Genomic DNA, 14868 nt, shown 5'->3' with positions numbered 1-14868 from the left:
ACCTTTTGTTGTTGCGTAAGTGCACTTTTTCACCGACTTCGAAGACTCTGTTCTGACTTGAAGGATTAACCCTGTCTAGGTTAGATTGTTGTGCCTTGTCAATCCTGGCTTTAATTGCCAGCTTCATCTCATCGCTGCTGGCGTGGATGACCTCCACCGGTCTAAACTCTGTAACTGAATGTAGCGACCTGTTGTATTCTATAGTAGACCTCAATATTAGTTCCACAGTATCCTCAATTTTTTTATCAAGCTTGAGGCATCTGGCAATTTCCGCCAGGGTACTGTGAAATCTCTCTACTTGGCCGTTGGAGCTACTGTGTAGCGGTGGCGCATTGACAACATCGATGCTGTATTGGTTTTGCAGCAATGATGTGATTGTCTCAGAGTTAAATATGGTCTTGGTGTTAGGATAAAAATTTACCAGTTGGAGAATGGGTGCTCGTACATCTATTATTGCCCTAGAAGCTAAGGGCTGAACGACAGCGAATTTGGAAAATTTATCAATGCAAGTTAAGAAGATTTTTTTGTCGGTCGAAAAAATGTCGATATGCAACATTTCCCCAACGTATGATGGGATAGGCGTAATTCCTAATTCTTGTTTCTTGGGATGGCGATCGTATTTGGCCTTATTGTAGACTTTGCAATTTGCGACCACTTCGCTAGCTAATTTGAACCGCAGCACATCGTCGATGGTTCTTTGGAAAATGCTCCCTGCATTTTTTAGGCCGAAGGGTAATCGGCAGAATTCGTATTTCCCACCATTGACTGAGAACGAGGTCTTCTCTCGGTCCTTTTCAGCCAGGTATATTTGATCGTACCCTGACTTCAGGTCTAGGGTGGTAAAGAATTTGGCTTTCCCCAAGTTCGCTAGAATCATGGGTATGCTCGGCATGGGGTAGCGGTCGGCGATTGTTCGCTCGTTCAGCTTCCTGAAGTCGATTACTAATCGCTTCTTCTTGCTGCCATTGTCATCGGTCCCTTTTTTTGTCAACCACCCAAGTAGGGCTATTGTATGGGGATCTGGACGGCCTGATTATGCCATTTTGCAGCAGCTCTTTTATTTCATTGTTTACAAAGTCTGCTGCCCCCATTGGGTAGGGGTATAACTTGGAGTAGATAGGTTCGTCACTCGTAGTTCGAATAGTAGCGACGACCGATGTGTTGAAGGTGAGCGCCTCGTTAGAGGTCGAAAACACCTTTATTCTTTTCAGAATAATTTTTTTGAAGTCGGCTTTAGCCGAACCTGGTACCACTATTAATTAGAATTCTATCAGACTCAGAAAAGACGGAAGCCGGATACAATACTTGACATATTAATAGTGAAGTGGCACAGTGAAAATCTTCAAACGTTCCGCACGTAAGTCCACGATTATTTACGTGCGCTACCGAAATTTGATATAGATTTGGATTAATATTAACTAAGTGAAAACAGTGTAATAGCCTAACCAAATCACCTTAATTCAGATAAGTTAAAACACTGTCTGATGGTTGAACGCGTCCGGCCATAACGCCTATTGACTTCTCAAAATTAGAATAAGCATCACTATATGTTGATACCTCAAGTTCTATTTGCGACATTTCATGTAATGCAGTGCGCATGTCCTCCATTACATTTGGTACTAAATAAGCTAATTCCATGTTTATATCGTCTTTAATTCCACGAGGATAGCGGATATTGGTCGGTTCACCAGTTAAGCGAACGCGATCAGTACCATCAATATCATATCTTTCAGTTCCATATGTTTCCACATGTGCGAGATAATTACTCGGAGTCATATATTGCTGCCTCATTAAACTCATCGCCAATCGTACTAATGCAGCTTCAGATTGAAAAAACGGTAAATTAAAGGCCATATAATTGGCAGGAATATCATCACTAGGATCAATGTCATAATCTCTCAAATCTGGCGAATTAATTTGAGAGTATAGTGTATTTAGTTGCGTTTTCATGCGTGATTGTATATCAATATTAGCGATATTATTGATCATGCCTGCGATGTCTCTGTCTCGTAATATTGATGGGTTAAAATATTTGTATTGATATACATCAGTACTAATTGATTCTTCAATGGGTTGCAAGATATTAGTTCCAAATTCTAATATCATATCTAATGCGACTGCTGTATCGTGTAATTCCTTGAAATGGTTATTATCAGCGAGAAAAACGTCAGAATGTAATCGTTTCATGATCGATGATTTTACCATTATGCATACATACGGAGTAGTTTCGGACTGATTTGAATATCCTGCTAAACGATCAGGATCGAACACTTGTGTATTTAAGGAATTAATAACCCGACAATCATACATGAAGGGAAAATCTTTTACATTAATTGTTTTGATTGGAAACAACACATTCGGTGTTAATTGTACATCAACGTAATTTTTTGAAATTACTAAAATATTGCGCGTGTCTATCACTTCATAAAGTGTTACAGGCGATATCTTATCTGATATCACATATTTTATTTGATTTTCCTCAACTATTAGAGATTGTTTCGTTGAATTCTGTCATCGATCTTTGTGAAGCTGACATTCTGACAGTCAAAAAATTTGAGCTTCTCAGTGACGTTTGCGTATTTTATTACGCTGTTGCCTAGGTCCAATGCTACTGCTGCTCGCGTTAGCGAATCGAAGCCTATAATAGCATCAAACGTGCTCAATGTATCCAAGAGGAAAAATGGGACGTGTAGTCCAAAAATGCGCATTATACACTTGTTTTTGACATCACTGGAGCCGTGAATAGAGCTCACTGTAAAGGGGGTTTCAACCGGCATTACGTTTCTTAGCTCCTTTACGGGCTTTACGTAATTTTTTGCCGCCCCAGTGTCGATGAGAACTTTTAGTGTTCTGCCAGCCAACTGTCGCTCGACGAACGACTTCCTCAATGGTGGCGACCTCAGCCTCGGCTTTGGTGTCATAATCTGTTAGTTCCTGTTGGAGTTGGGCTAAATTGTTGACGCGTTGGCGTCTTTGACCCGATTGGCGCTGGGACGAGTTCTGCCTTTTGTAATTGTTGTTACTTTGAGGCTTTCCCCAGTTTGTTCCCTGTCTGAACTTAGCCGTTGAGGGGTCTACCTCCATCGGCTGAACCGTATTGTGGTCTAAGGACTCGGGATCCCTGCGCTTCGGCCAGCGATTGTCCTCATGAGGCTTACTTTGGATCTGCTTAGGAACAAAGTGCGGATTCTTATCCTCACCTCTCCACTGCTTTCCCTGACCCTTATTATTGCGCCTATTGCCCTCATTAAAATGGGACTTGTCTTCTATAGCTTTCGCGTAGGATGCCGCGAACGCACTTCTTTCAATGCTGTTCTCGGCTTCCCGCGGTAATGCCAGTGCAGATGGAAGGTCTTTGGGTTGTGCTGGTAGCACGAGTGTCTTGAGTGGCCTCTTAAGCCCTGCAATGAATGCATGAAGGGCATCATCCCTAACCTCCTTATTCAGGATTGCTGCTGTGTCCATGTTATGTGACATGACTATAGCGTGAGTTTCCTCTCGACTTCGTCATAGTATGCCATAAGGTCGGAATCTCCTTGTCGAACCATTTCTAAATTTGCCGTAGCACTCTTAGGGACGTTTTGTCCGCATATGTGCAATCTAGTCTGGCTAGAATTGCATCGAAATTTAGCACTGTGTTGTGGGACGTGAGTAGTGCCCGAGCGGGCCCGCAAATTTTGTTTTTAATGATGACAACGGCCTCGTAGTGTGCCTCGCTGCCATCGTATCTTTTGAACACTTCATAAGCATCTAATGCAGCCTGCCTCCACGAAACGTACTCGTCGTGGCTTCCATTGAACGTCGGCAGGGATTTTACTATGTCCAACTTGACATCGCATCTTACTGCAGGGTCCGGTACTACTCTTTGGTAGACCTCCACCTGCGGCGCTTGCACTGACAGCGCACTAACCTGTGCTCTAACCGCTCTTAACTCTGTGGCAAAATCGTTTCTTAAGCGTGCTTCCTGCTCGACAAGAGCGGCGCTGACCGCATTTGCGACAAGCGCTTGGACCATTTCTGCGTTCATTTCTGGTTGATCTATGTCCGTAACTTCGGGGCGAAATCCTACCTCTTCGCTATCGTCGCTATCGTCACTACGAACTTCCTGCTTTACTTCCCTATACTTCCAACTCATTGGCAGTTAAAGGGCGCTGGGTAGATACGAGGTATTTGATTATTGGGGCTCAAGACAAAAGGTTTCGGCGGGCCACTTGGTGATATAAAAGGCGAAGAGAAAAAAAACAAATGGACCGTCACCTAAAACACAAAAATGTTGGATTAATTTGTCTCCAAAACAAAATTAAAATACAGAACGGTGACAACAAGCATAGGTCAATTCGACTGGGTGTATTATTAGCACAGATACACTGGATAACATTAGTTAAAAATTAGATACAAGCACAGTGGAAAAAAATTGTAGCAAAATACAAGGAGAAAAACGACTGGCAACCTCTGCATGCGTACAGAGACCAACCTTAACAAAGAAATAAAATATTCCTTTGCATAATTAATTCGTGCAAATGTTGACTGCCTTGGCACCAATGTGCGTTATATGAGATATATGTTTTTTTTATTTTTTGGCCACGCACTTAGAAAAATCTGAATCAGAAATCGAAAATCGAGTCACTATTTATTTACTGTAAAAAATTCCTAATGCTGGGCATAGGGAATTGTATGCACTGGTATTTGTGTTTGCGTAGACCTTGGCTATTGTTGGCGCTCAACTACTTACATATTGTACAACTTCAGGGGTGAAATTCGCATATTAGTAATAATATTACTCCGTTGGGCGACAGTAATTTAATATTCGTGCCGGCTGGCGGTGCCCTCGTGGCAGGGGTAGAGCCGGTTGGTTGGGTGTTGGTGACCACCAAGGATGGCAGCCACTGAAGAGTCGGGTAGTCGCTTCGACTTCCTTCTTTCGTCCGAATTACGTAACTATTGGTGCCGGCTGGCGGTGCCTCGTGGCATGGGTAGAGCCGGTTGGTTAGGTGTTGGTGGCGCTCCAGGATGGCAGCCATCTAGGAGTCGGGTAGTCGCTTCGACCTCCTTGCTTGTCCGAAGTTTACGGTGGGAGATACTTATCCCCGTTGTTATGGCCCTTAAGGCACAATAACCAAATTCAACAAATAGAATAAATGTAACGGCTGAGGCCGGAGTTTTGTGATCGAGCCAGTGCTCTCTATTTCAAATCCAAATTAAAACTAAAACTAAGAACTAACAAAAGCTCATGCATAGCCGGCTGCCCGCACAGACGCTGACCTTCACATTTTGCAGAAGTCAAACGATCGCTGTCAGCCAACGAAACGGAGCCACGGCTCGGAACGGTACAATGCGCTGGCTCAGCTTAGGGCCCACAAGGTGGACCCAATTTAGGGTGGACCATGCATGAGAGGAAAGTGTAATAATAATAACAATATAATATTAACAAGAGGAATAAGAATTGGCCTGCTCAGCCTAAGCTGGGAGTTGGTTGTTAACTCACTCAATGTTATTGTTGCCAACGCCTTGCTGTCCAAGGTCTCAAACTCTTGTCCTTCTGGAATATTCGTTTCAATTAGCACTCCAGACGTAACGCTCCACAAGCCGGAATGCACCAATACAGATTGCATCTGTATTTTCCATGTGTCTTAGTTCCTCGCCTCTAACTTATCAATTCGATAAAGAGCAAGAACTTGTATTCTCTAGTGCCTGGGCCCATAACCTCTTGAGCGGCAGAATTCGAAGAAGCCAAATCAGAGAACACCGTGTGTACGCTTCGGAATTTTATTTGCGACTGACTTTGAAGTTGAAGAAGAAACAAAAGATTGGTGTACAAATTATTTAATTATTCGTGCCGGCTGGCGGTGCCTTCGTGGCAGGGGTAGAGCCGGTTGGTTGGGTGTTGGTGACCATCAAGGATGGCAGCCACTGAAGAGTCGGGTAGTCGCTTCGACTTCCTTCCTTCGTCCGAATTATGTAACTATTAGTGCCGGCTGGCGGTGCCCTCGTGGCGGGGGTAGAGCCGGTTCGTTAGGTGTTGGTGACCACCAAGGATGGCAGCCACTGAAGAGTCGGGTAGTCGCTTCGACTTCCTTCTTTCGTCCGAAGTTTACGGTGGGAGATACTTATCCCCGTTGTTATGGCCCTTAAGGCACGATAACCAAATTCAATAAATAGAATAAATGTAACGGCTGAGGCCGGAGTGTTATAATCGAGCCAGTGCTCTCTATTCCAAATCCAAATTAAAACTAAACCTAAGAACTAACAAAAGCTCATGCATAGCCGGCTGCCCGCGGCAGACGCTGACCTTCACATTTTGCAGAAGTCATACGATCGCTGTCAGCCAACGAAACGGAGCCACGGCTCGGAACGGTACAATGTGCTGGCTCAGCTTAGGGCCCACAAGGTGGACCCAATTTAGAGTGGACCATGCATGAGAGGAAAGTGTAATAATAATAATAATATAATATTAATAAGGGGAATAAGAATTGGCCTGCTCAGCCTAAGCTGGGAGTTGGTTGTTAACTTACATATTTTCTTATTCTCTATTCCTTAGAGCGAGACAAATATCGGTACTTCAAGATCTCTTTCTAATACCTATTCAAGCGTGCATTTGTAACACACAGAAATATACAAGGTACTTTATTTTCTACAAATACCGCACTCATAGCATGTTACCGACAATTAGTGGTAATTTGCTCGACTCGTCCAAGCATCTGTTGTAATGACGCAGTATTTTACATTAGAAAGAATATCACGGAGCTTTGTTTTCATTTCTTCACACATATTTCCTAACAAAACATTGTAACGGTCCTGCTTCGGGGTGCCTGGGACGGTTCACCGGATACCAGCAGTTCGTTCCAACATTTAGTTTGATGTCAGGCGTGGTTGCTAGAAAAGAAGGTTCCACCTAGAGTAAGGACGCAGCGGGTTCGGTTAAGTTAGATTATATCTTAGTTGTTTATTTCATTTCTAGGGTTACAGAGTTATTTTACAAGGTTTCGGCAAGTCGTCGCCGGGCGGTCTGCGGGGCCAGGAGGGAGAGCTTCCGAGGGAGGGTAGTCGGGTGTCCGATGCTCCGTAGGGTGCCGAGGGGGGGGCCGTTTGGGAACAGGGCCTGACCGTCTGGGCGATCCGCTAGCTAAAGAAAGAAGAGACAAAAATGGAAACGAGAGAATGGGTGACGGCCCGAGGGCCGGTTACGCGAGCGAGTGTGAATGTGATGAGGAAAAGATTATGGAATCGGTATGATAAAAGAATGACTAGAAACCCAGTGGGTCTCGGGTGAGAGATGACACGAGGCCCTTTGGGTCCGACGTGTGAGTGATGCAAAGCCCCGGTAGGCTGTTGCTTAGATGATGCGAGGCCCTTGGGGTCCGTCGCGTAAGAACTGCAAAGTCCCTGTGGGATTCTTGCGAGAGATGCCGCGAGGCCCTTGAGGTCCGACGCGTAAGAGATGCAAAGTCCCTGTGGGACTCTTACGAGAGATGACGCGAGTCCCTGAAGGTACGACGCGTAAGAGACGCAAAATCCCTGTGGGACTCCTGCGAGAGATGACGCGAGGCCCTGAAGGTCCGACGCGTAAGAGACGCAAAATCCCTGTGGGACTCCTGCGAGAGATGACGCGAGGCCCTGAAGGTCCGACGCGTAAGAGTCGCAAAGCCGGGTAAGGCTGTTGCGACAGTGCCTGGCAGTGATCCCGTGGATCTGCTGCGGCAAGCATCGGCGAATGGCCGATGGCAGAGCTCCCTCGGTATGACCGAGGTCGAATTTATTAGATTTAGCCTGAGGCTAGTGCTGGTGAGGGTGCCCAACTGCGGGAGAGGGCTGATCTTACCTGGGTGAGATCCACCGCACAAGTGACTCTTCCCAGAAACTGGTCCTCCTTATATACCCGGTGGGTGCCGCCAGTGTGCCCGTTCCCGAAAATCCCTTTCTGTGGTGTGACCGTTCGGCCCGGTGGTGTGACCGATCGTGGTTCACTAAGGCGCGCCCGCGCATTCAAATTCAAATCTTATTTATTTAATAACTCAACAGCGACTATTTCAGTATCTTTTCTCTCCTTATAACTATGAACAAATTATCCTAAAAACTTCATTATTTGACTCTCCTTACAACTATAACAAATTATCCTCAGTACTTCATTATTTGACTCTCCTTACAACTATAACAAATTATCCTAAGTACTTCATTGTTTGGCTCCATGGCTATTTTTATGTCTTATACTCTTTTTATGCGCCCCGGGCGTCATACCACCCCCCCGTTTTTTTTGGGCGGCTGGCGTGTGGGGCCGGATCATGATGCGGCGGCCTCGCCCGAAGATGACCTGGAGGGTGACATCCCTATTGGGCACCAGGACGCTGCGGTGCTGTCCAAACCGCAACCCGGCCCAACGCTCCCGGATGTGGGCCTGGGTGGTTGGGAGCAGGTGGACGCCCGCCTGGATCTGCCATTCGACGCCGCTCATATCGTCCCCACGTCGCTGCCCTCCAGTGGTGTCCTGTCGACGGGCCTCCTCCGGCTGCCTTCGGTTCGCCTGCCGGACAGTGACTCTTCGGCCTCTGCCGAAGAGCACATTCCACGTTCGTGCCCCTTCCGGCACCAGCAGGCTCTGTTGTTTGCCCCTGGGCTTCCTTCTCCATCTGTCTAGAATTTGTTCCACCGTTGCTGGCCGGAGGACGACCCCTGCTGGGACCGTCCACCCCCAGTTATTTATTATTGTTTCTTCTTCGTGGAGCGAAGAAGAGGAGTGATAAGCGGTGGTTTCCCCCCCCGAACCTTCCGAGACGCAACACTGTAGTACGTCTCGGTCCGGGGAGTTGTCTCTTGTCACGTCGGTGTGATCGTCGGGGCCTGCCGCCCTTTCGACTCCTCCTGCCGGCGCCTCGTCGTCGGTCGTGCTTCGGCCCTGGTGTTCTTCTCTTGCCGGACTTCCCCCGGCCACCTTGCGTCGGACCCCTGGCCGTGTGGGTGCCGTCCGGATCCTTATCTCGGGTCCGGCGGCCCGTGCTGGTATTACTTTGGCCCTCTTGGCGGCCCGTTGCAGTTGGGCGCTATGCTCCCGGAACCGCTCTTTTGAGTGTTGGAATTTGTCCATGTTTCCTGAAATGATGAGAGCGGAAGTTTGGTTACTACGGTTATTGGGGTTCGATTCGCCCGGGTTAGTGTTACTGTGGTATTCTTTTAAATCCCCCACGTATGCCCGTTTTTTAATTGTGCCCCCCTGTTTCCTTAACTCTGCTATTACCGGTGACGGAAACCCCGTACCTCCCATGGCCCGTCGAATTTTGGCGCTAACTTTGCGTTAAACTTATCTATCGCACTAGATAGGAAGTGTGTTCTGCACCACACTAATTGCCCTATTTTGGGCTTCCATACCCTTTTCCGTAGGTCATAGTGTCGTTTCTGATTTTCCGCGGCGTCTTCCATATTCCTGTAAGCTTCCGACCTGGTATTCTTCAGTCGTTCCCATCTTTCGGGAACCGATTCTAATACCAGACCGGAGCCTTTCGTAACTTTGTCGAACAGTGCCCCGGGCAACCGCAGCTCTTTTCCATAGAGTAATTGAGCCGGGCTATGCCCCGTTGACTCCGAAGTGCTGCTGTTATACGCGAGCATCAACTCCGGTAGGTTTTCGTCCCATCTGGTTTGTTCCCCTCCTGTCAATTCCGCTATCATGGTTTTCACTGTTCAGTTCGTGCGCTCGGTCGGGTTTTGCTGCGGTGTGTACGGCGCGGTGAATTGTTGTTTTATTCCCCAGTGTTCCATAGCTGTCTTGGTCTTCCTGCCGGTGAATTGTACTCCGTTGTCAGATATCAGGATCTTAGGGGCTCCAATCCTTGCTATCACCTTTTCCCGGAATACCTTCAGGAACGTGTCCGCCGTTGCTTGCCGTACCGCCGTTAATTCTACCCACTTTGAAAATTTATCTACGATTACTACCAAAATAGTATTCCCGTGTCGTGTCCTTGGTAGTGGGCCCACAAAATCCACACATAAGGTTTCCCATGGAGCCTCGGCGATTTTTGTCAGCATCTGTCCTGCTGGGTGTTGTTTCGACGTCTTGTACTGCTGACAGGTTTCGCAAGTCTTCACAAAGGTTACGATGTCCTTCTTCATACCCGGCCAGAAATACTGCTTCGTGACCCTCCTGAGTGTTTTGAATATCCCTAGGTGGCCTGCCGCCTCCTGGCAGTGGTTCTCTCGTAATACCGCCTGTACCTCTTCTCCCGCGACGCACAGCTTCCAGGGGTTGAGGTCTCCCTTCTTGGAGCCCTGTTTGTACAATCTTCCGCCCTCGATCCTATATTCCTCGTCTCCCGGGTTCTCCTGGCATTCCTTGTATTTCTTTTCTAGCCAGCCCGGTCCTGTTCGTGCCATTTTTACCTCGACTGTTGGCGCGCGAGATAATGCGTCTGCTACGGCGTTCAGTTTTCCCTTGCGGTATCTTACTTCGAATTGAAACGGTTGCAAGCCTAATGCCCACCTTGCCACTCTGCCCGAAGGGCTTTCAATCGAATTCAGCCATCTGAGTGCTTGATGGTCGGTTATCACTACGAACCTGTACCCTTCCAAGTACATCTTGTATTTGTGGATACTCCAATATATAGCGAGACATTCTTTTTCGGTGGCACTGTAGTTCCGCTCCGCTTGGTTCAACCTTCTGCTCGCATATGCTATCACTCGTTCCCCTTCTGGGTTCTCCTGCGTCAGCACTGCCCCTATCCCGAAGTCGCTGGCGTCCGTTTGTAACACGAACTGCCTAGTGAAATCGGGACATGCTAACACTGGTGCCCGTGTTAAGCTGGTCTTTATTTGATCAAATGCTGCCTGATGTCGAGGTTGCCAGTCGAACTTTCTCCCTTTCTGTATTAGTTCTTGGAGTGGGTCTGCCTGTTCCGAGAACCCCGGTATGAATTTCCTGTACCATGACGCCATTCCGAAAAAGCTGTGGACTTCCTTGGTTGTGCCTGGCGTGGGTAGTTCCCTTATGGCTGCCACTTTATCCGGGTCTGTCTGTATTCCTTGATCGGTTACGATATGTCCCAGATACCTTAGCTCTTTTTGAAAGAAATGGCATTTTTCCGCGTTGATTTTTAGGTTCGCTTCTTGGAGCCGCCTAAACACCTCCTGTAGCTTCTCCAGGTGCTCCCGCTTATTCCTTCCAATTACCACGATGTCATCCAGATATGCGAATGCAAACGGCTCCATTTCTGGCCCCTATGATGGTATCCAGGGCTCTTTGGAACGTTGCCGGTGCCGTGGTGAGACCAAATGGCATCACCTTCCATTGGAACAGCCCTCGTCCTGGTACCGTAAATGCAGTGTACTGCTTACTATCCTCGTCCATTGGTATTTGCCAATACCCTGCCTTCAGGTCGATTGTGCTAATGAACTTGGCCTCCCGGAGTTGGTTTAATATGAAATCCATCCTTGGTACCGGGTATGCGTCTTTCTCCGTTTTCTCGTTTAGTAACCTGTAGTCCACACACATTCTCTATTCGTTGTTTTTCTTTCGTACCAAGACTACCGGCGCGCTGTATGAGCTTCGTGAGGGTTCTATCAGCCCCTGGTCCAATAGTTCGTTTACCTGTTCGTTTATAATGGCTTGCTGTTTTGGGTTGCGCGGGTAATAACGTTGTTTCACTGGTCTTTCGTCCTTCATGTATATTGTGTGTGTTGCGATCGTACTGCATCCCTTCATCCTTTCAAACACCATCATTTGTTCCTCCAGGAATGTCTGGATCTCCTCCTCGGATGGCTCCGTTTTTAGTCCTGCTTCCTCCCGCTGTTTCCGTTTTTGTTCCTCCTGAGGCTCTCTGATAGTTATTTCCTGATGGTCGCATCGTATTATCGTTCCTACTTTTGCCAAGAAGTCCATCCCCAGCAGCATTCCTCCTGTCACTTGGTCCAGGATCAAGAAACTTAGCTTGAATCGCTTGCTCCCGAACTGGACGAGCGTGGCGAAACTCCCCATTACCTTTTGTCTTGCTCCGTTTGCCAGGGTTATTTCCTCCCTTTCCTCGTTCCATCTACCCTGCTTCCTTAGGCTTCGATAACTTCCCTCGTCGATCACGCTTCTTGATGCCCCGGTGTCCACTATTCCCTTCGCCCTTTTCGTTCCGATCCTTACCTCTGCCGTTGCCTGGAATCCATCGTAGGTTATCCCTCCTCTTCCTGCCGGTCCTAGTGCTCGGTCCTGTACTGCCAGAGTCGCCTGCTCCCGCCTCCTGTTGACGTCCGGCCGGGCTCTACAACATTCGGTTGTCCTCCGCTCGTTTCTCCCGCACACCCAGCAGAATAACCTTGGAGGGTTGCCGCACGCCCTTGTGGCGTGTCCTGTTCCTCCACACCTCATGCAGATCTCCGGCCTTAGTCCGTGGCTCCTTGTCTCTGCCGGGTGATCCTGATTTTCCGCCGCCTCGATTTCCTCCACCTCCTCTGCTAGTGTCAGGAACTCTGTCAGTGATGCAAAACCTGATCTTCGTGCATAAAGTTTTATTTTGCTCCGACAGTTCTTGTATATCCTATCCAGTTTCTCTTTTTCTGAGTAACTGGTGAACCTCATCAGCTTCCTCAGCTCCATTGCATATGCCCGAGTGGGTTCCCCTTCTTTCTGCCGGAGTTGTCCGATTTTTAAATCCAGTTGCTCCTGGTACCTTGGGGTAGGGAAGTACTCTAGGAGTTCCCCTCTCAGTTCTTCCCATGTTCTTACCCGACTTGGCGTCGTATTCCACCAGTCTTCTGCGGCGCCTTCCAAGATAAAAGGCATCGTTTGTACCAATTCATCCTTGTCTATGCCATATCCTGTGGCCCATTCTTCCATCTTGCCTAGGAACTCCAGTGGGTTGGATGTGCCCTGGTATCGTATTCCCCAACTTCTTACTCTGTCCAGAGATTCCACTTTCCTCCTGTCTCCCATGCTCTGAGTCTCCTCTTTCGTGGCTGTCCTTTTGCTGTCCGGCTCGACCTGGGCCCCTCCACCCGGTATTTCCATCTTCTTGTACTTGCTTGATACCTCCATTAATCTTGTCCTGATCTCTTCTGTGTGCTCCGTGCTCTTCGTGTATGTTGACAGTCTTTGTCTTAGTTCCCTTGATCCTCCGCTTGGGTCCACGCCGAATTCACTCGCGTATTCTACCAGCTCTGCTTTTGTAGCCTGGTATACCCAGCTCGACATTACTCTCTTAGTGTCCTTTTTCCTGCAACCACTTCAACCTGTTCGGGCGCCATGTAACGGTCCTGCTTCGGGGTGCCTGGGACGGTTCACCGGATACCAGCAGTTCGTTCCAACATTTAGTTTGATGTCAGGCGTGGTTGCTAGAAAAGAAGGTTCCACCTAGAGTAAGGACGCAGCGGGTTCGGTTAAGTTAGGTTATATCTTAGTTGTTTATTTCATTTCTAGGGTTACAGAGTTATTTTACAAGGTTTCGGCAAGTCGTCGCCGGGCGTTCTGCGGGGCCAGGAGGGAGAGCTTCCGAAGGAGGGTAGTCGGGTGTCCGATGCTCCGTAGGGTGCCGAGGGGGGGGCCGTTTGGGAACAGGGCCTGACCGTCTGGGCGATCCGCTAGCTAAAGAAAGAAGAGACAAAATGGAAACGAGAGAATGGGTGACGGCCCGAGGGCCGGTTACGCGAGCGAGTGTGAATGTGATGAGGAAAAGATTATGGAATCGGTATGATAAAAGAATGACTAGAAACCCAGTGGGTCTCGGGTGAGAGATGACACGAGGCCCTTTGGGTCCGACGTGTGAGTGATGCAAAGCCCCGGTAGGGCTGTTGCTAGAGATGATGCGAGGCCCTTGGGGTCCGTCGCGTAAGAACTGCAAAGTCCCTGTGGGATTCTTGCGAGAGATGCCGCGAGGCCCTTGAGGTCCGACGCGTAAGAGATGCAAAGTCCCTGTGGGACTCTTACGAGAGATGACGCGAGGCCCTGAAGGTACGACGCGTAAGAGACGCAAAATCCCTGTGGGACTCCTGCGAGAGATGACGCGAGGCCCTGAAGGTCCGACGCGTAAGAGACGCAAAATCCCTGTGGGACTCCTGCGAGAGATGACGCGAGGCCCTGAAGGTCCGACGCGTAAGAGTCGCAAAGCCGGGTAAGGCTGTTGCGACAGTGCCTGGCAGTGATCCCGTGGATCTGCTGCGGCAAGCATCGGCGAATGGCCGATGGCAGTGCTCCCTCGGTATGACCGAGGTCGAATTTATTAGATTTAGCCTGAGGCTAAATCTGACCCAAAAAAAGTGACTAGTGCTGGTGAGGGTGCCCAACTGCGGGAGAGGGCTGATCTTACCTGGGTGAGATCCACCGCACAAGTGACTCTTCCCAGAAACTGGTCCTCCTTATATACCCGGTGGGTGCCGCCAGTGTGCCCGTTCCCGAAAATCGCTTTCTGTGGTGTGACCGTTCGGCCCGGTGGTGTGACCGATCGTGGTTCACTAAGGCGCGCCCGCGCATTCAAATTCAAATCTTATTTATTTAATAACTCAACAGCGACTATTTCAGTATCTTTTCTCTCCTTATAACTATGAACAAATTATCCTAAAAACTTCATTATTTGACTCTCCTTACAACTATAACAAATTATCCTCAGTACTTCATTATTTGACTCTCCTTACAACTATAACAAATTATCCTAAGTACTTCATTGTTTGGCTCCATGGCTATTTTTATGTCTTATACTCTTTTTATGCGCCCCGGGCGTCATAACATTAAACATTGTGACTTTTCCAGGCAAAGCAATATTAGCGCATCGCATTAGAGCTGGAAAAACATCGATATATAGCATATTCGACATTTTCGAGGGATTTTAAACAAAAATTCGATAGTATCTAACTAAAAAAATCAAAACTGAGGTTTTAGCATGTATAATTCAGAACATAATATAC

General features: G+C 48.0%; 1 protein-coding gene across 1 annotated transcript; it reads right to left on the bottom strand.

The window, feature by feature from the left end:
- Positions 1 to 11479: 11479 nt before the first annotated feature.
- Positions 11480 to 13162, bottom strand: LOC121529730. Its single transcript, XM_041817658.1, has one exon. The coding sequence runs from the start codon at positions 13160 to 13162 to the stop codon at positions 11480 to 11482; it is 1683 nt and encodes a 560-aa protein (XP_041673592.1).
- Between the last annotated feature and the right edge of the window lie 1706 nt (positions 13163 to 14868).

This window comes from Drosophila eugracilis, unplaced genomic scaffold (assembly GCF_018153835.1).
Source record: "Drosophila eugracilis isolate 14026-0451.02 unplaced genomic scaffold, ASM1815383v1 contig_1807, whole genome shotgun sequence".
NCBI classification, from domain to species: Eukaryota; Metazoa; Arthropoda; class Insecta; order Diptera; family Drosophilidae; genus Drosophila; species Drosophila eugracilis.
Note: the sequence above shows the minus strand (reverse complement) of the source record. Positions and strands in the feature narration are given on the sequence as shown.

What these genes read in the sequence shown, in the direction of transcription:
- LOC121529730 (XM_041817658.1), bottom strand. Translation starts at nt 13,162, where the DNA reads ATGTCGAGCTGGGTATACCAGGCTACAAAAGCAGAGCTGGTAGAATAC.